General features: G+C 41.4%; 1 protein-coding gene across 2 annotated transcripts in view; it reads right to left on the bottom strand.

Moving 5' to 3' along the window:
- Positions 1 to 2,227: 2,227 nt before the first annotated feature.
- LOC115087555 (glycoprotein-N-acetylgalactosamine 3-beta-galactosyltransferase 1-B-like) overlaps positions 2,228 to 21,799 on the bottom strand; it is a 36,473-nt gene continuing 16,901 nt past the window's right edge. For both annotated transcript variants that reach the window (XM_029594913.1, XM_029594912.1), the window contains exons 2-4: positions 13,447 to 13,681; positions 11,032 to 11,696; positions 2,228 to 4,414 (exon numbers count right to left, since the gene is read on the bottom strand). In XM_029594913.1, the coding sequence (XP_029450773.1) occupies positions 4,163 to 4,414; positions 11,032 to 11,696; positions 13,447 to 13,654 (1,125 nt within the window). In that variant the 5' untranslated portion in view covers positions 13,655 to 13,681 and the 3' untranslated portion in view covers positions 2,228 to 4,162. The remainder of the gene's footprint in view (positions 4,415 to 11,031; positions 11,697 to 13,446; positions 13,682 to 21,799) is intronic.

Here is a 21,799-nt window from a genome sequence, read left to right as displayed (position 1 = left end):
ACTTGGATATTATTTTGTAGCTTTTTTCCTATCTTGTACTTGTCTATATTTTATCTTTAATTTCCTTAGAATTTGCTTTGGTCTTCATTTTCACAGCTTTCCTGTGATACTTGACCAATGCTACTGGAATTAAGGGGTCTTTCATCCATTGTGAAGCATTAAAAAAGGGGTCTTTTTTAATGCTTCACAGATAGAGGCCAATTGTTAAGGCAATATCTTTCATCTGTGTAAGCTTGGAGTTTCCACAGCACAGGGGTTGAATAGTTATGCAAGCACCATTTTTCAGTTTTTAAATTTTATTTTACAAAACAATGCAGAGAAATAACGAATTGTGAGTTTGAAAATTTATTTTAAGAGCATACTGGTTTGCAGTCAACATGGGGGGGGGGGGGGGGGGGGAGTGTCTATTTTAAAATCCGCACACACGTGTGGGTGGTCCATGACTCATGTGCAGAGGGGGGAATTTTATAACCTATGTGCGGTGACGCAATGGGCGTCCACCAGTTCCCTCCCAGTCCACTGCAATTAAGAAGTGGACTGGGAGGGAACGTCCCTATATCCCTTCCTACTCTGCCTCCCTTTTCCCCCTTCTCCTCCCCAACCCCTAAAACCCATTTCCCTACCTTTTCTTTTTTCTGTTATTTTAGAACTTATGTCATCCAAGCTGCTGGGGCATGCTTCCCCGGGATAGGGCCTAATGGCCACTGTCCCGGCCAGCCTCCTACCCGCCCCTTTGACCTAGCCCGGCACTTCTGTGTGTATCAGGAGATACGTGCATGGCTGGGCCGTTTTTAAAATGCGCTCGGTATGCACAAGGCCTGGCCATGCGTGCATCTCCCGATGTTTACGCGTGCCAGGCTTTTAAAATTTGGGTATTACTATCTGGAACAATCTGTGTACAGATCATTTGTAATCCACACAAATCTGACTTTTTAGGGGGCCGAATACTTTTGCAAGCCATTGTATATACTCTGAGGACTCACCATCTGAGGCTCTGACATGGGAGAGCTACCACCCACGATAATAGTACTCCTGTTCTCCCTGACAAATAGAACAATCCTCTTTAGTACAGATCCTTTAGGCCAGAGGTGGACAACTCTGGTGAGAGCCACAAACAGGTCAGGTTTTCAGGATATGCACAATGAATATGCACGAGATAGATTTGCATACAACGGAGGCAATGCATGCAAATCTACTTCATGTGGATATCTTGAAAACCAGACCTGTTTGGGGCTTTCAAGGACTGGATTTTGCCACCCCCCTGCTTTAGGGGCTCTACAAAAACAAATGATCAAGATGCACACAATCAAAGTTTACAAACTATTTTTATTTTTTTTTTTAAATAAAAATATTTAAAACTTTAAACAATTTTAAGTGAAAATTGGCTTTTCGTGCATATTAAATATTATAAACAGTATGCAAATGTGCCACAGAATCTTGAAAAATTTACCACAGTATATGGGCCCCCCTGGGCCACTGGAAGAAAAGAGGGAAAAGGAAGGGGAATCTTGGGGTTTGTTTTTTTTTCCAGGAAATCTACAGCAAATGCATGAGACGGATTTCCATGCACGGCCTCCATTGAATGCACGAACCTCTCTTCATATTCATCACGGATATCCTGAAAAATCAGGCCTGTTTGTGGCACTTGAGAACCAGAGTTGACCATCCCTGCACCTCTCTCCAGGGCCTAAGAGAAGGATGCAACTGCTACAGTTCTGCACTTTAGCCTCTATCTAGGCCAGCCTGAAATCAACACTGGCCACTGGGGCTAGTGTCTCTTTTCCATCACTTCTTCATTGTACAATTTTACCAGGGTAGTCAAATTTGGAAACACTTCAAAGAAAGCTACCGAAGTGACTGAGCAGCAATCCAGGAAAGAATTAGAGATGTAAAAAGGTGCTGGAGCTGACTCGAGAGAGTCTCTAAGAACTAGGGTGTCCAATGCTGGTTCTTGAGGGCTGTATACCAGTTAGGTTTTCAGGACATCTCCCAGGCATGTGCATGAGATAAGTTTACATGCACTCGGCCTCAACTGTATATGTATCTCATATGCATTTTATTAGGAACATCCTGAAAGCCAGCCCAGGAGGACTGGAGTCTGACCCTCCTGCAACAGAGAGAGGCAAAATTACCAACCCTTCCACTCCAATAATAATTAGCAACGCATTTGTAAAAGCATTTATTTCCTGAAAACTTGAAACTCTCTTTATCCTTTTGCCACATATTACATAAAGGGCCCCCCCCCCCCCCCCCAATCTCCTCATTGGTAGCTCTTTTTGTTCCCATCGTCCAGGGCTAGGCAACACTGGTCTTTGAGTGTCAGAAATATGTCCAGTTTTTAGGATATTCACAATGACGATACGCAAGATATATTTGCATACAATGGAGGCAGTGCATCAAAGTATCTCAGGCATATTCATTATGGATATCCTAAAAACTTGACCTGTTTGTAGCACATGAGGACCAGAATTGCCTACCCCTGTGCAAGTCATTCAGCTGAGATTAAAAAAAAAAAAAAAAAAATGTATAAATGAGGTGTACACAGAAGTTTCCATTCTGTCCTGTACAGAGATTGAAAAATCCACATGGAAGCTGGAGAGCAGAGTCTGTGCCTGGCCTGGGAGGCCCTATTCAAACACAGTCCTGTTTTTCAATTTGGTAAATAACATTTGGAATTTTAATAAATTATGATTTCTCTCTAATCCCAGGACCCAACTTGTAAGGGCACTGCAGAGCTCAACATTCTGCTCGTGTAGTTCATTTTACTGACCCTATTGCCGTTTCATGGCTGCAATATAAACCAACTAAAAATAAAAGCTGTGAGTATGCTAATTACCCAACACCCAGTCAGGGTCCTGATTTTTCAATTCCTGATTTAAAGCATTCTGGTAGTTTCTTCTTCTAGAAATTAAAAAACCAAAACAAATCCCCAAGAAAAATAAAGCAGGCATTGGGAAACACCTAGACTGACTCTCCTGGTCCTTATGAACTGCAGCTAGATGCCTACCCTACCATAGCTGATATTAGGAGAGTAAGTGGTGATGGTCATCTGAGCAGGCTGAGTCAGTCCTGCATTTAGGTCAGTAAATTTTTGGAACTTGTAGTTCCAATTTCTCCAAGAAAAACAGAAATAAAATGTCCTGCACCGACATGATGAAGGGATCATAGCTCTTGAAAGAGTCTCATAAATGGGTCAATTTTTCAACAGGTTTACCCGGTCAACTTCTAAAGTTAACCTCTGACTTTGAAAATTCTCCCCCACTGAGCAGCTAAATTTACAGCAAGCACAACAGGCTCAGGAGGGGTTTCTGGGTGGGCTTTCCATTTTCACAAATACGTGGCCTAAATCTAGCCAGACAAACTATGTCCAGCTTGATTTAGGTGAATTTTCAGCCACAAACTTAACCAGTTAGGTTTGGCTAAAGATAATCCAGTTAGATTACCTGGTTACTTTTGCCATTCAGCAACTTACTGAAAATTGACCACAAATGTATTAAGCTTGTCCAACAGAGTAGTATCACAACTTAATTGATCTTTATTTCTACATATCTAAGTGGATTAACAGGGCAACCATGATGCCACATTCTCAGAAAAGCAGGAACTACAAGTCCATAGATGCACCAGGCAGATCCTCGCCCGAGGTATTCTGGAGCCTGCCTGAAGCCAATTCTTAGGCCCCAGTCCCACAGTGAGTGAAGGCACATAACCTCAGAGGACTGGCATCTTCTGGACTTGACTTTTGGCACTGTGAATCATTAGAGATGAGACTGTGCTCAGGCCAGGTCTAGTTTTCAATGTTAAAAAACTCTGGCTCTCCCAATCTCTTCCTATGCTTGGGACATAATACTGTGCCCCATGTGTGCACCAGAAGAAAATAAACCAATGGAGATGGCAGCATTTACTGCCCAATCTATCTTTTTATAGTGCTTAGGGAGCAGGAAGTTGATTTGGGGGCACTGTGATCATCTGAGAGAATCAAGATGGGACTGGATCTCCTCCTATCCACTCTTCAGTTCCTGAGCGGACAGAATCTTTTCCGCAGTAGTATTTGCAGGATTAAACACCACCATACCGCAGGATTAAACACTACCATCCCACACCCCCCACCTCACAATCATTCAATTACTGGCTGAAGATATCTTTAATTGCCACTGCCGTCCCTTCATGATTTTTTCCCCTTGTCTTCTAGAAGTGTCTCGTTGGTTTTCTCCTGGTTGGCTAGAGCCTCTGGATTTTTCTTCTTGTCACTTGAGTTATGCACTTGCAGCTTCTGGGCATTTTCAGAGAGTGCTGGATGGTACCGGTATCGATAGCCATATGCCCGGATATGGTATGTTAAGTATTCCAACATGTACATTCCTTCAGGGCTGATGTAGTGAAAGGATATTGCAAAGTCTGAACAGCATTGAGGCCCCTGCAGAATAAAGAATGCTAAAGATTAATGAAAGCAATGTGCATTACAATACTGTCCAGAAAAATCAAGCATTTAGATTTGCCAGACAGCATCATGCGCTCCTGCATCAGAATATTTTCATGTGCAAGAAATAATTTCAGGGCAGCTTCAACGATACCTCCTGAATGGGCTCTCTCTCTGTCTGCAGCAGGACACATTTACCAGTGCCTCATGATGTCAGAGTGTACTCTGCCTCCAATGCAGTGCAACTTTAACCATGCCTCTAGCATTATGAAATTTCAGATATGACAGCTGAACACACACACATATACATACCATAAAACTAGATTAAACTAGGAATAAGATAAAGAAAGTAGGCAATATTTTGAAGCATGTAGGTCATACTTTGCTCTAAAGCAGTGGTTCCCAACCCTGTCCTGGGGACCCCCCAGTCAGTCGGGTTTTCAGGATATCCATAATGAATATGCATGAGAGAAAATTTGCATGCACTGACTCTATAACATGCACATTTTCTCTCATGCATATTCATTATGGATATCCTGAAAACCGAACTGGCTGGGGGGGGGGGGGGGGGGGGGGTTTCCCCAGGACAGGGTCGGGAACCACTGCTCTAAAGTAAAAATAGCTTTGACTTTCTGAGAGCATTATGGCAAACCTGGTTCTCTTCCACATCCTTTTCTCTATGATTGTGTGCTAGGGCAAGAAATTGCAGTAAACTACATGCTTTTGAAATGAGATGTTAGAGAAATGTACTATGTATCCTTTTTCTTTCCAGCAGAAATAACCCCCGCCCCATATGACTGAAGTCTGTATGCTAGCAACTCTAAAAGCTATGAAAACTCATTAGGATCAGGAGCAGGGCTTGGTCATTTCTGACAAAACGAGAAAAACCTGTCATCTTCATGTATCTGCACGGAGAGAGAAGGTCCCTGCCATGGGAAAAAAAAACATTAAAATTAAATTTAGAGTCAATTGGTCTTACACAGAGACTCCCATCCAATCCAGAGATCTCCAGTCTTCACCAGAAATTTCCATTCACTTCAGGGACTCCTATTCAACCTGAACTCCAATATGCTTGATATGGAACTCAGCACTTTAAACCTCATAGGCAACAACTTAAAAAAGTGACAGCCCTGAAGCAAACTCCAGAAACATGGTCAAAAAGGGAGAAGGGAAATGAAATTGTTACTGCTATGGAATTATTGTTGGCTGAAATAAGGGAAGGAGAATTAATGGTAAAACCAGAGATTACTGGGGTATGAGACCTGAAATAATGTGACATGTTAAAGGTCACATAGAAAGTCATTGATTGAAATAGAAATTCACACTCATGTCCCAGGAGTTCTCTCATCTTGTACCGGCTAAACCTCCTTCTTAGCTGAAATGCTGTTTGTACAATACAAAGGGAGAATCTCTGCGTGAGGCTGGGAAACAAAAATAATACACTGATTGATAAATGCAAATCATATCAGTACATTATTACTAGGATTACCAAATGGCTCTTATTACATCCGTGGATGTGTGGTTCTGATTTTCACATAGACGTCCCTAAGAAAAGCTCAATCCAGTGGGAGCACTAAGAGGAGTAGATCATCTTGCTGGTGGCTGAAGAAGATTGGTAAGTATTGCTTTGGGAAATATTTTTTAACTTAAAAAGTTTGGGGAAGAGATAAAACTATTGGAGTATATTCTTTAGTGTGTGTGTTTGTTATAAAAAGCAAGCCAAAAGTTAGGAAATAGCTTAAAAGTTTGTGTGTGTCTTTTCCCTCCCTTCCAACCTAGCTCATCCTTTGATTTATAGGCAAGAGACACTTTCACATTAAAAACCAATCGCCTTTTATCTCACACACAAGATTGCCCCAGCCCTTATCAAGAGTTTAATTATCTAATTGCAAGTCACTACCAGATTAATAGTAAATATACCAATACATTTAAAGGATTCTTATTTACACATCTCTACTCCCTTAGCAACCTAAACTTAACTAAGAACTCAACAAAATTAAGATGAAGGCAGCAATCCAGCAGCAGGAGGGGGGGGGGGGCCTTCCAGTCTTCTGCATAGAGTGTCACATGTATGATTTTTTTACCCACCAGTGAGAGGTTGTATTTGTGCAACTGGTGCAAAGAGCTCCTAGCTCTAAGAGAACGAGTCCAATCTACGGAGGCTAAAGTGAAAGACTTTGAGGAGCTGGGGCAGACAGAGAGGTATACAGAAGAGACCTTCATGGACATAGTAGCCAAGTTCTGACTCCAGTCTGGAAGCCCCTTGTGCTGCCTTGGAGGAGAAAGGTCTCCTGTTCAGACAGTATCATCCTGGTGCAGCAGGAAGTGATCCTATAGCAAGGACCTGCTCTCCAGGTGATGCATTGTTGTCTCGTACTGAGTATGTGTCTCCCAGGGCTTCTGCCCAGGAGAGAAGGGTTAGATTGGCCATCATAGTTTGTGATTCGATTATTAGAAATGTAGATAGCTGGGTGGCTGGTGGACATGAGGATCATCTGGTAACATGCCTGCCAAATTTGAAGATGGCAGACCTCATACATCACTTAGGCTTTTAAACAGTTCTGGGCACCAACGACATAGGAAAAATGTGGGAGGGAGATTCTGGAAGCCAAATTTAGGCTTTTAGATAGAAAGCTGAAATCCAGAACCTCCAAGGTAGCATTCTCTGAAATGCTCCCTGTTCCATGTGCAGGTGCCCAGAGGCAGGCAGAGCTCCGGTGTCTCAATGTGTGGATGAGATGATGGTGCAAGGAAGAGGGATTTTGTTTTGTAAGGAACTGAGGAATCTTTTGGGGATGGGGGAGGGGGTGTCTTTCCCAAAGGGACAGGCTCTTCCTCAACCAGGGTGGAACCAGGTTGCTGGCGCTGACCTTTAAAAAGGAGATAGAGTAGCTTTTAAACTAGAACAAAGGGGAAAGCTGACAGTCACTTAACAGTGCATGGTTCAGAGGGAAGTATCTTCGAAGGATACTAATGTAGCAGGAGATTTAGGGCATCTCAGAGGAATCCAATAAAAGCAAAAGGTAGTCCATGTGCCTTTAAGAATCATCTGAGCAAAAAGATGAATTATCCCTGACAACTGAAAAGCAGGTTGTTAATACAAAGAAACACATTTTGAAATGTCTGTATGCCAATGCCAGAAGTCTAAGACGTAAGATGGGAGAGTCAGAGTAAATAGCAGTGAATGATAAGGTAGACTTAATTGGCATCTCAGAAGTAGGTGGAAGGAGGACAACCAATGGGATAGTGCTATACCAGGGTACAAATTATATCGCAATGATAGGGAGGAGCAACTTGTTGGGGGGGGGGGGGGGTGGCATGTTATGTCCGGGATGGCATAGAGTCCAACAAGATAAAGATCCTGCAAGAGACTATATGCAGACTAGAATCTTTTTGGGTAGAAATCCCATGTGAGTTGGGGACGAGTATAGAGAGAGGCATATTCTACCTTATACCTGGCCATAATAAGGATAAGGATAATTATGAAATGCTAAGAGAAATTAGGGAAGCTAACTAAATTAGTAGTGTAGTAATAACAGGAGACTTCAATTACTCCAATATTGACTAGGAAAATGTAACATCAGGACATGCCAGAATGGTAAAGTTCCTGGATGGAATAAATGACAGCTTTACGAAGCAACTGGTTCAGGAACTGACAAAAGAGGGAGCTATTTTATATCTAATTCTTAGTGCAGCACAGGATTTGGTAAGAGAGGTAACAGGGATGGGGGCCGCTTGGCAATAATGATCATAACATGATCAAATTTGAATTAATGATTGAAGGGGGACGATATGTAAATCTACGACTAGCACTAAACTTTCAAAAGGGAAACTTTGCTAAAACGAGAAAAGTAGAAAAAAAAACCTAAAATGGTGCAGCTACAAAGGTTAAGAGTATACAACAGGCATAGGCATTGTTAAAAAAAAAAATCTTAAAAGTGCAGTCTAGATGTATTACACGCATTAAGAAAGGTGGAAGGAAGGTTAAAAGATTGCCGGCATGGTTAAAAGGTGAGGTGAGAGAGGCTATTTTAGCCAAAAGACCTTTCTTAAAAAACTGGAAGAAATCTGAAGAAAACAGGAACTTTGACAAGTTAAATGCAAAACACTGATAAGACAGGCTAAGAGAGAAATTGAAAAGAAGTTGGCCATAGAAGAAGAAACTCATAATATAACAATTTTTAAAAAATATACAAAGCAGGAAGCCAGCTAGGGAGTTGGCTGAGGCATCAGATGATTGAGAGGCACTTAGGGAAGATAAGGCCATCATGGAAAGACTAAATTAAATCTTTGCTGTGGTGTTCACTGATGAGGATGTTGGGGAAATACCAGTTCCAGAGACAGTTTTCAAGGATGATGATTCAGATGAACTGAACTAAGTCATGGTAAACCTGGAAGATGTAGTAGACCAGATTGACAAACTGAAGAGTAGCAAATCACCTGAACCAGATGATATACACCCCAGGGTTCTTAAAGAATTAAAAAATGAAATTTCAGACCTATTTCAATTAATTTGTAACCTATGATTAAAATCATCCGTTGTACCTGAAGACTGGAGGGTGGCCAATGTGACCATCAATATTTAAAAACAGCTCCAGAGGTGATTCGGGAAATCATCTGGTGAGCCTGACTTCAGTGCTAGGAAAAATTGTGGAAACAATTATAAAGAATAAAATCACGGAACATATAGATAGTAATGGTTTAACGGGACACAGCCAGCATGGATTTACCCAAGGAAAATCTTCTCACACAAATCTGCTACATTTTTTATGGGGTGAATAAACATGAGGATAAAGGTGAAACTGTAGATGTGGTGTATTTGGATTTTCCGAAGGTGTTTGACATAATCTCTCTTGAGAGGCTAAGAAAACTAAAAAGTCAGGGATAGGAGGCAATGTACTTTTTGGGATTGCAAACTGATTAAAAGACAGGAAACAGAGAGTAGGATTAAATAGTCTGTTTTCACAGTGGTAAAAGGTAAATATTAGAGTACCTCACAGATCTGTACTTGGACTGGTGCTACTTAATATATTCATAAATGATCTGGAAAGGGTACAAGTGAGGTGATCAAATTTGTAGATGACAAAATTATTCAGAGTAGCTAAATCACAAGCGAATTGTGATAAATTACAGGAAGACCTTGCAAGACTGGAAGATTGGGCATCCATATGGCAGATGAAATGAAATATAATGTGGACAAGTACAAGGTGATACATATAGGGAAAAATAATCCATGCTGTAGTTACACAATGTTAGGTTCCATATTAGGAGTTGCCATCCAAGAAAAAGATCTGGGTATCATAGTTGATATTACATTGAAATCAATGACTCAGTGTGCTGTAGTGGTCAAAAAAGGAAGAGAATGTTAGGAATTATTAGGAAAGGAATGGCAAATAAAATGAAGTGTGTCATAATATCTCTGAGACCGCATAAAATGAAGTGTGTCATAATATCTCTGAGACCGCATAATATCTCTGAGACCGCACCTTGAATAGTATGTGCAAATCTGATCGCCGCATCTCAAAAAAGATATAGTTGCACTGGAGAAAGTATAGAGAAAGGACACCAAAATGATAAAGGGGATGGAACAGCTCCCCTATGAGGAAAGGCTGAAGAGGTTAGGGCTGTTCAGCTTGGAGAATATGGGGGATATGATAGAGGTCAACAAAATCATGAAAGGACTTGAATAGGTAAATGTGAATTTGTTATTTACTTCTTTCGGATAATACAAGGACTAGGGGGCACTCCTTGAAGTAGCACATTTAAAACAATATCAGAGAAAATTATTTTTTCAATCAATACACAATTAAGCTCTGAAATTCATTGCCAGAAGATGTGGTTAAGGCAGTTAGTATAGCTGGGTTTAAAAAAAAAAAAGGTTTGAATAAGTTCCTAGAGAAGTCCATAAACTACTACTAATCAACAGGAAATAGCCACCGCTTATTGCCGGCATTAGTAGCATGGGATTTATTTAATGTTTGGGTACTTGCTAGATACTTGTGACTTGGATTCGCCACTGTTGGAAACAGGATTCTGGGCTTGATGGACCCTTGGTATGACCCAGTATGGTATATCTTATGTTCTTATCCATGCATGCAATGGGGCAAAAATAGAAGTTCTGTGAGCCAGATGGTAACCCTATCGATTGTGTTTGTGGACAAGATCAAATGTCTTAATTTCCAGGTCATCATGAGTATGCAGAAACAAATAGAAAAATTCTGAGTTTTTAATGTGCTGACTGAGCACCTCTATAGTATCAGAATAAATACATTTGGGCTTTAGAGTAAGGACCTCTACTGCCTGATTCATTTTTATCAACATGTTCAAAAAAGATTTCAGACTTCCAAACAGAATTTACAAACTTTGGGTATTGCACCAGTCTTCCCTCCTGCAATGCACTTAAGTCATGGTCTTTCAATTCTGGAAACGAGTTCAGCCCCCTACTGCTAAAGATAAATAACTGTGCTTCCACTGCACAACCAGCAGAAGGTGCTGTCTTTTTAATTCATCGGTAGACCACAGTTGCAAGTTCTGGTCCTGAGATATGGTCTGTCACACCTTCAAGTAGACTCTAAACATACTAGTAGAAGTAAAAGATCAATACATTGACATACCTCTACAATTGGGTAATAGCAATAGCTCCAATACCAAAAGGACTTTGAGAAATGTCCTGTGAGATGGGATTCAGGTGAGAAGGGGTGGAATGTCTCTCTCCTTTCAGTGTCCCTTGAGTCCCCAGCCCTGACCCCAACTTTCTCCATGCACTGCCCAATGGCTAGGTCCTCCACAGAGGAGGAGTGGGTGCACAACTTGTTGCTGAAGCCCACCACAAAACGTCTCAGGGCTTCCTTGCTAAGGACATAACCTGCTCCCCCACTCATGTAGCCTTGCTTGGCAAAGGGCTTGAAGCGTTTGCCAAAGTAGATGGGTTGATCAGGTGTATAGTTAGACAACATCCACCTCAGATTGTCTACCACCACAAAAGTGTCATCATCGGCTTTCATGAACCAGTCAGCTTCCTCCAGGTAGTGCTCATAAACGTAATGAAATGCTTTGATGGTTTTCCAGTAGAGCTGGTCTCGGCCTTCTTTAGTGTCAAGGCCAATAGTAGGGAATTTCTCATCAGCAACAGAGCTCATAAAAAGGACAATGTTGCAGTGTCGGGTCCAAGTGGTCTTCAGGTGTTTGGCCTTTGTTTCCAGGTTGTCAGGCCCAGTCATGATCCAGCAAAGGACCCGAACCTTGTTGTAGAGTTCATCTCCAATACTGCTATCTTCCCCTGGAAATGAGAATTTTAAAGATTATGTAAACTGTAGAATACACGTTTCGGTAGAATCAGCTAGGCCAGGTCAACAGCAGATGCTAAACCTTGAGCCTCCCAAACCTGGCTGGGGGACCCCACAGCCAGTCAGGTTTTCAGGATATCTTCTAGTGCTGGAAGCATAAACTGAGTGTAGTTTGTGTTTCCAGCACAGCTCAACAGAAGCTACGATGGATCTTGCCGGGAAAGGTCAAGTGCAGACCCTGCTCCCGGCAGAGATTTGTAAGGCCTTGGGAAGTGGAGGGAAGGTCCAGTGGGGTGGGAAGTGTGGTGGGAGGCTCGTTTATATTGTAAAAAGGGGGAGAATGAGAGGCCTCTGTTATACATTTTGCACCTGAGAAAGGGATTTGTCGGGGGGTGGGGGGGGGGAAATTGCAGCGATCCCAGCACATTTTGGTGTTTGAGGATGCAAGGTCTGATAGGGCTTCTTTGATATTAGATGGGGGAAGAAAGGAAATCATGGCATAGGCCCCTTTAATTCTTCTTTTTTTGTGGGGGAAAAATGCTACTTACCAGGATATTTATTTGAAGATATCTGGGGAAGTGGCAAGTTATCTGGCCACACAAAGCGGAATAACTTTAGACCTGCTCGGAAGAAGGTCTAAAGTTATCTTGTGATATTCGGCTAAGTTAGCTGGATAACTCAATCCCTCCCCTGATCGCCCCTGAAGTGCCTCATTTTTATCCAGCTAAATTATAGCCGGATAAGTGGCTGAATATGCCTATTTTACCATTTAGATGGATAACTTTTTGAATTATCCATCTAAATGCCTTTTGAATATGGATCTCAGGGTAACTATGCTGTTTCTTTACTGACCTAATGAAGAGAGGATAATGCTCAAAAACTTATTACAATGTATTGAGTTAGTCCAATAAAAAGGTCTCATCTATAATTTGCTTGACCTTTAACTGATGAATTGAGAAGTTTACACCTTGGGAAAACGTATGGCAATTAGGAGAAACAGGCTACCTGCCTTTAAAGCTATTTGTAAGCCTTCGGAGGACTGGAAAAACTGCAGAAGGGACTACACAAGGGTGGGAAGGGAAGCTGGAGGGAGTTTCTTTCTCTCTTATATGTCACTCCTTGAAAAACTAAATTTTTATGGAGATACCTATTTTTGCTTTTCAAAATGATTGCTTGTTGGATACTTGATTAGAAGTTTCACTTTAAAAAAAATGTCTCACAACGTATTTGACCCTCAAATTCATACATCCATGTGAATTAAAAACACAGAAACCACAATTCTTAGCATTTGGTTTGCAACCATTTCTCATGAAATTCTCAACATTTTTGCAAGAATTCACTCTTGTGTAAAATGTCACCAGGTTTTTGACTCTTCATGGAAAATGGATGTGTGATTCTAATTTTCCTAATTAAAAGTAAAGTTACATGTTCATGTATACAATGAGGGTTAAATAAGCCTCTCCTGAAAGACTGAGTATATTGTTAACACGAATTGTTCTGTAACATTGCTACTTTCTACAGACACTTTTGAGCCCAGTTGGTCTGTGTTTAGGAATTAAGGTTGGTGCCTCATGCAGGGAACACTGAAGCATAAAGAGGTGTTATTGGATCATCCCTATAGGGAAATACATGTTTTGTGGGTCCAACAAACATAATAGTTGCATTCTAAACATGTGGCATGTAGGCACTTTTAGACAGAATCATCCGTGTGCTTCAGCTGACCAAGTTGTAGTACACACAAACCTGAGTGGTGGGGATGAGCCTTGTTAAACAGTGCTGATTTCTTTATTATCCACTGAAGGTCTGCAGCATCTTGGTCTGTGGGGCCTTCTGATTGCTTGGAGAAATTCTGGTCAAAGAGGTCATTCAGAAAATAAAAAGACAAGAAAAATCCCACTACGAGGCCACAGTAAAAGGTGAGCCAAGATGCTTTGCAGTTCCAGAATCTCATCCTATTTTCTCAACTTATCTTTCAGATCTGAAACAGAATAAAGCAATGAAAATAAGAAAAAAAAAAAAAAAAAGCAGAGTCTGATGGTAAAAGAGAATTGTCACCCTTAGTCCCAGTCACTGTGCCAATATTTGAACATATAAAAGGAACAAGGACATCCATCCTGAAATATTTTTGTAAGCGTATGCTGCAAATCATAAGAATTGCTATACTGGATCAGACTGAGGGTCCATCATGCCCTGTAATCATGTTTCAGGAACATAACCGAGATTTATGAGCGTAAAGCTGAAAAGGCATGCTAGAAAAGCATAAAGTTTAAGAAGTACTTCTCTTGGCAGGCACTTACAGTAGCACAACTCTCATAGTTGTGCAGCGCTAGTTATATGTTTAACAGTCTATTGCTATCGCCTCACACTTCTCTGGATTCCCCTCTCTCTCTGTGTGAATAGCTGGCAGCAGCAATAATGGAAGGATGGTGGGTCTACACACCAAAATGCAATAAATTCATTTGATAATATTTCTGTGATCCTGTGGGCCTTAAAACCTTCGACACCAGCTAAGTAGTTTTTACTCTCTTCCTCGGATGAAGGAAAAGCACCGAAACATCAGCCGAAGCTGGGACCAATGATGACATCTTCATACTGGGTCATCATCAGGGATTACTTTAAATATTAGAACAATGGGACTGAATTTATCAATTTCTAGGCCGGTTGCTTTAGGACTTTGTTTCATCTCACTTGGATACTTGCACAGCAGAAAAGTGAAAAATATATGCGAAGGTAAATGACCGTTTGCTATAGGGCAAACAGGCTTTTCATTTCGCCAAATCCTGAAGTAAATGCTGATACCCTTTGCATACTACTCACTCTATGATCACTGGTGTGATTTGTGTACTTGATTTATAATTTATGAGGGCAAAATTCAAAAAGGTATTTAGCTAGATAACTTGTGAGAATATTGGGTGGCTCCAGCTGGAGCGGGTTCGTTAAGGTTGGGGAAAGAAGGGCCTTATAATTCCTACATTTGTGGATTTAACATTGTAACTTTTGAAGGAGGGGAGGGAAGCTTTTCTGATCTATAGGCCTGTAACATTGTCAATTTATTTAGAAGTGGAAGGAAGAAATTGGCCAACAGGGCTGGCCTAGGGTTTACTGGGGGTGGGGGATTGGGTCATGAGCATCTTTTTTTTTTTTTTTTTTTAAATTCACATCGACACTTAATCAGCTATATAAGCAAATTTTGCTTACCATATACAATGTTTTCTGTAGATAGGATGAATTAGCCATGCTCCATGGGTGACATCATGAGCCAGCACATTGCAGAGTTGTCTCTCAAGTCAGTTAAAGATTTTGGTTTACTGAGCATGCGTGGGTCTTCCCGCACGAACAATCGTTCCGAAACTCTCTTCAGTCCATAACAAAGCTAGTTGAATTCTTGGTATAGGCTGCTGTCCAGGGAGGAAGGAGCGTTTGACATGACTAATTCATCCTGCTATCTATAGAATACACCATTTATGGTATTCAAAATTTGCTTTTTTTCTGTCGATAAGCAGACTGAATTAGCTATGCTCCATGGGGAGTCCCAAGCTGAGGGTTGCAGTAGAAGAAGTTTCATTTGCACAAGCCCTTCCTATGTTAGCATATCTTGGTTGCTCCCAAGTTTATGTGAAGAGGAGTGTGAATACTGCACAAGATACGCATACCATGGCTTTCTGGGCCATACTGGACCTATTAGAATCATCCTGGCCTGATCTCGCATGTATTTTTGAACTATCCTAGGGATCAATGGAATTTGGGGAAATGCATACAGTAGTCCCCTTCTCCATGACAAGAGGAACGCATCCGGAGCTTCTCAGTAAGGAGTTGATCAGATGGAGCTGAACTTGCAAAACTTCCTGTTTTGTTCTGTTGCGAAAAGGTCTATCCAGGTTTGATCCAAACATTGAAAAAGTGCATCCACCACAGACTGCAACAGGGTCCATTCATGAGGCCAGAATATTCTGCTGAGGTGATCTGCTTCTATGTTTGCGATCCCTGGCAAGTATGTTGCCTGTAGAGTAATGTTGGCTATGGATGCCCACTCCCAGATGTGACCCTGTCCCTCCCTGCTTGTTTATGTAGAACATTGCAAACTGGTTGTCCGTGTGGATCATTACGGATGACCCTTGATGATATGCTGGAAGGCTCTGAGGGCATTTCACATGGATCGGAGTTCTTGGAGATTTATCAAGTGGTTGGAATCAGGAAGAGCAAAAAGACCTTGCATTTTGTACTGCAGAAGGTGAGCTCCCATTCATTTGTGGAAGCATCCATTGTTAGGATCAGCTGGTGTGGATGAGGGTGTAAGGGACTGCCTTTTCGTAATATGTTTGGTTGTAGCCACCATGCTATTTCTTGAGCCATTGCTTTCATCATTTTTCTTTTGGTCAACAAAGGTTGAAGATACTGGCACTATTGACTCTTGAGCCCCCACTGTAACCAACACATACTACACCAACACTACTTAGATCAGAAAAATTACAAATTTGTTTACTATACTGTCCACCAGGACTGCTTGAACATAACGTCTCCCCATTAATAGAACTTATTGCTAATGAACTTAATCCTGACAAACCAGCGATCATATTAGGAGACTTTAATCTTCACACAGATAATATCCCATGGTCTAACGCATGTAATACGTTAAGTGACTCTTTGACCGCCTTAGGATTTGAATTAATTACAACAGGTCCCACACAAAGCAGGTCATTCCCTCTATTTAATGTTTATTAATTTTAAAACAGAGTGCCCACCCTCCACGAAATATACTAAAGTACCTTAGTCGGATCATTACCTAATCCAATCCTTATTTGCAACTAAAACATGCCCTATAACTAAAAACAATCATCACGAATCCTTTTCCTATCGTCCACCGATAAATATTGAGGAACTCGCTGTGGAAATAGAGCAAAATCTAAGTAGCTTCAATTACTTGAATTGTGAAAACGCCACTTCGTCTTGGCTGCACTTCACTAATAATACAGCTGACAAACTAACTCCCCTTAAATTTATAATTAAAAAAAATAGTAAAATAAAGGAATATAAACCATGGTACAATAAAGAAATAAAATTCACAAAAAAACATTGTGTAAAAAGGAAAAAACCTGGAGAAAAAAATCCCACAAACTCGAACTTGGCAGTATACAGAAGTCTTCTGGCTTAATATAAGAAACTTATTAATGAGTCCAAAAAAAAAAAAAAAAGTTCTTTAGTAAAAACATTCAAAATTATCTGCACAATCCTAAAATCCTGTTTACAACGGTTCAGAATCTCATCAGAAATCCATCTGAAAACTGTGAATCTCTACCAGAATCAAAATGTACTGAAATTGCCGATTTAAGCAAAAAATAGTAAATTTATTAAATGGATTAGATAACACATCAGACAGAATCACCATGGGGATCAGGGAGTACACGAAGTGGTCCTGCTTTGAGGAGGTCTCATCTAAAGAAATAGAAAATCTGATAAAAAACATGAACCCTGCAACACATCCTCTCGATAAAATTCCCATTCCAGCAGTAAAAGCAACTGCGCATTTGATTTCCACTCCTATAGCAGAAATAATCAATCTTTCCCTTCAGGAGGGTCATTACCCCCAAATACTCAAAAATGCAATAATTAAACCAATTTAAAAAAACCCTCACTTGATCCTTTACCACTAAACAATTATTGCCCAATCTCAAACTTATTTTTCTTAGCAAAATTATTAGAAAAAGTAGTACAAAAACAGTGTACAGTTCATCTTGAAAGTAATAATATATTATTTCCCTCACAATTAGACTTCAGAAAACACCACAGCACTGAAACACTACTGTTTGCCCTCACAGGAATCATTATTGACTCCGAACTTAAACTTCAAAAAGCATATATCTATTAAGTTAAAAGAAGGCTATTACAAATTACATACACTTAAAAGACTAAAACCATTACTGGACCAAAACAACTTTAGAACTGTACTCCAAGCACTGCTTTTTTCAAATAATGTCTACTGTAACGCTTTACTCTTAGGCCTTCCTTAATCAACTATTCTTTCACTACAGGTCCTCCAAAATGCAGCAGCCAGGGTTCTAACAAATACAAAGAAATATGATCATATTACCCCCGTGCTGTCTTCCTTACTGGTTGCCAATTAACTACCAGACTGAGTATAAAGTATTGTGCATTATACACAAAATAATTTACGGAGAAGCAACAGAATGGTTTAATGCAGCCATTAGACTACATACACCCCAAAAGACAGTTAAGATCCAGTAATAAAGGGCTGCTATCAATCCCATCGGTACAATCAGCCCATCTTTCACAAGTCAGAGATAGAATGATCTCCCTAGCTGGCCCAAAAATTTGGAATACATTACCTGAAAAGTTAAGTCTACAGCAGAACCTTAAATCATTTAAGGAGGATGGAAAAACATGGCTATTTTGCAAGGCCTATAATAAAGAAACTCCATGATTGGATTGAATACCTATGCAGGACTGAAGAGGCGAAATCAAGTTTTAAAATGACTTGATTTTATTGTTTTTCTTTTATTATTATTATTGACATTTGATCTATATTATTTTATTGAATCTGTTTTATATTATGTTTTATTTTTGCTTAATATTATTATTAAGATAATATTTTATTTATATTTCCTTTAACTGTTTTTATGTTGGCACCGAGACTGGCCCTACTCACCTCGTGCTTCCGTTCACCGGCTCCAGCTCCCCCTCTTTGGCGTCCGCGGCTAGCTCCCATCGCCCACGGCGCTCCCAGGCGTCCCTAGGCCAGTCGGGGCCTTCCAGCTCTCACCGCTCCTCACGCCTGGGCTCGGCATCGTCCACGGCGTCGGCTCCGCCCCTAGGAATGTGAGCGTGGGCCGCGCTTCTCTGTAAAGGGCCCAGCGTGGGAACTTGGTCCGTGGTGCCCAGAGATGACATCACATAGCCTGGTATATAAAGGTGAGACTCTTCCCCCAGAGCCTCGCCTTGGCAATCAGATCGACATTGTTGGTGTGATAGTTTGCCTCCGTGTTCCCAGCGTCTCCGTGTTCCTGTATCCTTCCCAGGTAGTACCTATCCGGACTGTCCTTTGGTACTGACCTCTGCCTGCCTGACCATTCTCTTGCCTGCAGTCTGGAACCGACCCTCGCTTGCCTCGACTACGCACGGACTGACTCTCGTATTGACCCCTGCTTTGGCTGACCTCTCCTGGACTGATACTCTGGCTCTGACCCTTGCGCTTCACTCGGACACTCTTCTGGCCTCCTGTGACCATTGGGCCAACGTGCTTGGATAACAACTGCGGCTTCTATGTGGCTAGACCCTGCAGGTGCTGCCTGTCTCATCTGGAGGTCTCCGGAGCTTCCGGTTCAGGTCTAGCTCATCCACTCTGCATCAGCCGCGCACCCTTGCTTGTGGTGGGCACACCTCTGTGATACCTCTCCGGGAGACCACCGGAGGCCCACCTAAGTCCAGGCGGTCTGGGTACCCAAGGGCTCAACCTGCGGAAACCCCAGACTGTTATTGGTGAAGCTCCAGTTAGCCTCTGTCTCCTTGTGTGCTCTGCCTTCTGGTGGCAGGCACTCTCTGGGTCCGACCAGAGGGCCGTACCAATCCTGCACCAGGCCAAGGGTCCATCTCCAGCGCAACAGATGGTCTATAAAAGTTTAACAAGATTACATATTTATTTATAATGAAACTATGTGGATAGCTGCTGCCATATGACCTAGCAGCACCAGGACTGTTGAACTGGCATCTTTCTGCATCGCAGAAGTCTGTTCGCTGCAAAGCAAAGTTTGAGGGCTCTCTCGTTAGGGAGACATGCTCTGGATTTGATGGAATCTATTTGTGCGCCTATACATTGTATCTGTTGTGAGTGGATGAGCACGGATTTCTCATAATTGGTGAGAAATCCAACCTCTCTAGGCAGAGTCTAGTTTGTTTGGTATGAGACTGAAGGGTTTGTTCATTTGGTGCTACTATAAGCCAGTCATCCAGGTAAGGGAATAGACGTATCCCGGAGTGACGGAGGTATACCCAAGCCACTGCTAAACATTTTTTTGAAGACTCTCAGGACAGAGAAGAGTCCAAATGGGAGGACCTTGTACTGGTAATGGAGGTGAGCCACCCGGACGCAGAGGTAATGCCAATAGTTGGGGTAAAGTAGGATGTGAGCATATGCATTTTTCAGGTAGAGAGAACACATCCGGCTGTTGGGCTGGATGAAGGGCAAAATAATCCCCAAAGATGCCATTCTCAGTTTTTTCTGATTGAGATGTTTGTTCAAAGATCGGAGGTCTAGAATTGGTCAGAAATTTCCTGTTTTCTTGGGGTTGAGGAAGTAATGGGAATAGTTTCCTTCGTTGCAGTCATGAGTCAGGATGGTTTGTATTGCTCCCTGGGTGATCAATTTTCACATCTCCTGGTTGAGGATAGCCAGATGGTCAGGATTTCTGGGTTGTGACTCTAGATGAGGCAACTTTGTTTTTGAAAACGGAGATGAAATACCCTTTGAATTATTTTGAGGACCCAGCTGTCCATAGTGATCTCCGTCCAAGCTTGCTGAAAATGTTGTATCCGGCCCCTGTCAGATATCTGTTGCTGTGGAATAGTTAAAAAACAAAAAACAAAAAACAAAAAAAAAAACCACACAACAACTCTGCGGGGGTTTTGTGGCTTTGGTGCATGTTGGGTTGCAGGTCATCCCCTTTATAGGGTTTGTTGTGTTTGCTGTTTGCTCTGTTGATAGTAAGCCAGGTGGTAGGGTTGGTAGAAGTAGAATTGCTTTTGGGGGTAGTATGGGTATTTAAACTGTTGGTAGAATCGGCAGCCAGTAGGTCCTTGCTAGTTCTATAATGATAGGGATTGAAATGCTACATTCTGTTCTTTAATCTGCGCCACCATATCTTTCAATTTATCAATGAAAAGGTGATCACTCAAGCATGGAAAATCTATGGGCTTTTCGTGAACATCTCCCCTGATATTGCTTGCTTTCAACCAAGTCTTCCATCTAGCATAGACTGACGCTGCAGAGGTCCTAGTCTTGTGTATTAGTGTGTAATTTTGTGTGCAATTTTGTCCTTTATGAAAGAAAAATACTGTCATATAGTTATAGTGATTGTATGCAGTTTTAAGAAACAGTTCTTGCTTCATAGCCCCCACTTTTTCCCCCCTGTACAAGGTCAGCATGCACCCACAGCTTCACCCTCCCTTTTTACCCCCAGTCTGGCACATCTTACACATTTCCCCCAGCCTTTCCTCTCCCTAAGCTTCAAGGTAATGATGCAGATAGTTTCTAAGCACTTAATTATAATATTAAGATCACTACTTGCTTGAAGCCAGCTAGCATATTTAGAGTTACTTTATCGCAGCATAAGTTGTTTCGGCAGAGGCTGGGAGCTGAAGCATCTGGCAGCTGCCCAGGACAGAATGTGTTAGACTTAGGGAAGGTACAAAACTAGTGGTCACTATATGGTGAAGCAGTAGACAAGGACAAAGAAGTCCACCATCTTAGAGAACATATGCCGTAGGTTTTTATCAGCAGTAGCTTGGCAATATTTCAGGAAAGTGAAAGAGATAACGTCTGAGCATATGTAGCAAAAAAGGGCATATAACCAGAGCACACCCTATGCCAGACAGATTCCTTGCTGAGAGAGCTGACATTGAATATTTAGCATGACACATCTCACACCGATAGGGACCTCCAGTACTGACCTGTCTCCAACCGAGAACTTGCTTAGCTGACTCAACATTTGGGAAGACCAGAGAATCTTTACCAGGAAAAGATGACAGTTTCTGCTAGGCTTTTGTATATAATTATATCCTATTACTTAGGGAAATTGCTCTTGCTTATTGTGCTGATATATTGTGTGTGTGTATATATATATTCTGTTTTGTTATTTGTCTCAAGTGTTCACAAAAGCACCTATTGTGTACATTTATTATATTATACAGAAAAAAAGATAGTGAGTGTTGTTATTCTCCTAGTTTGTTTGCATAATACAGACTACAAAGCAAATACCACATTCCCAAAGAACCTACTATTACACCGTGGTGTCAAACACTTCATATGCTGAACAGTGTGGATGAAAAAAAAAAAAAAGACTGAAGAGAGTTCTGGGATGGTCAT

This window comes from Rhinatrema bivittatum, chromosome 3 (assembly GCF_901001135.1).
Source record: "Rhinatrema bivittatum chromosome 3, aRhiBiv1.1, whole genome shotgun sequence".
NCBI lineage: Eukaryota > Metazoa > Chordata > Amphibia > Gymnophiona > Rhinatrematidae > Rhinatrema > Rhinatrema bivittatum.
The sequence above is the reverse complement of the archived record's forward strand: the minus strand, read 5'-3'. Positions and strand labels throughout refer to the sequence as shown.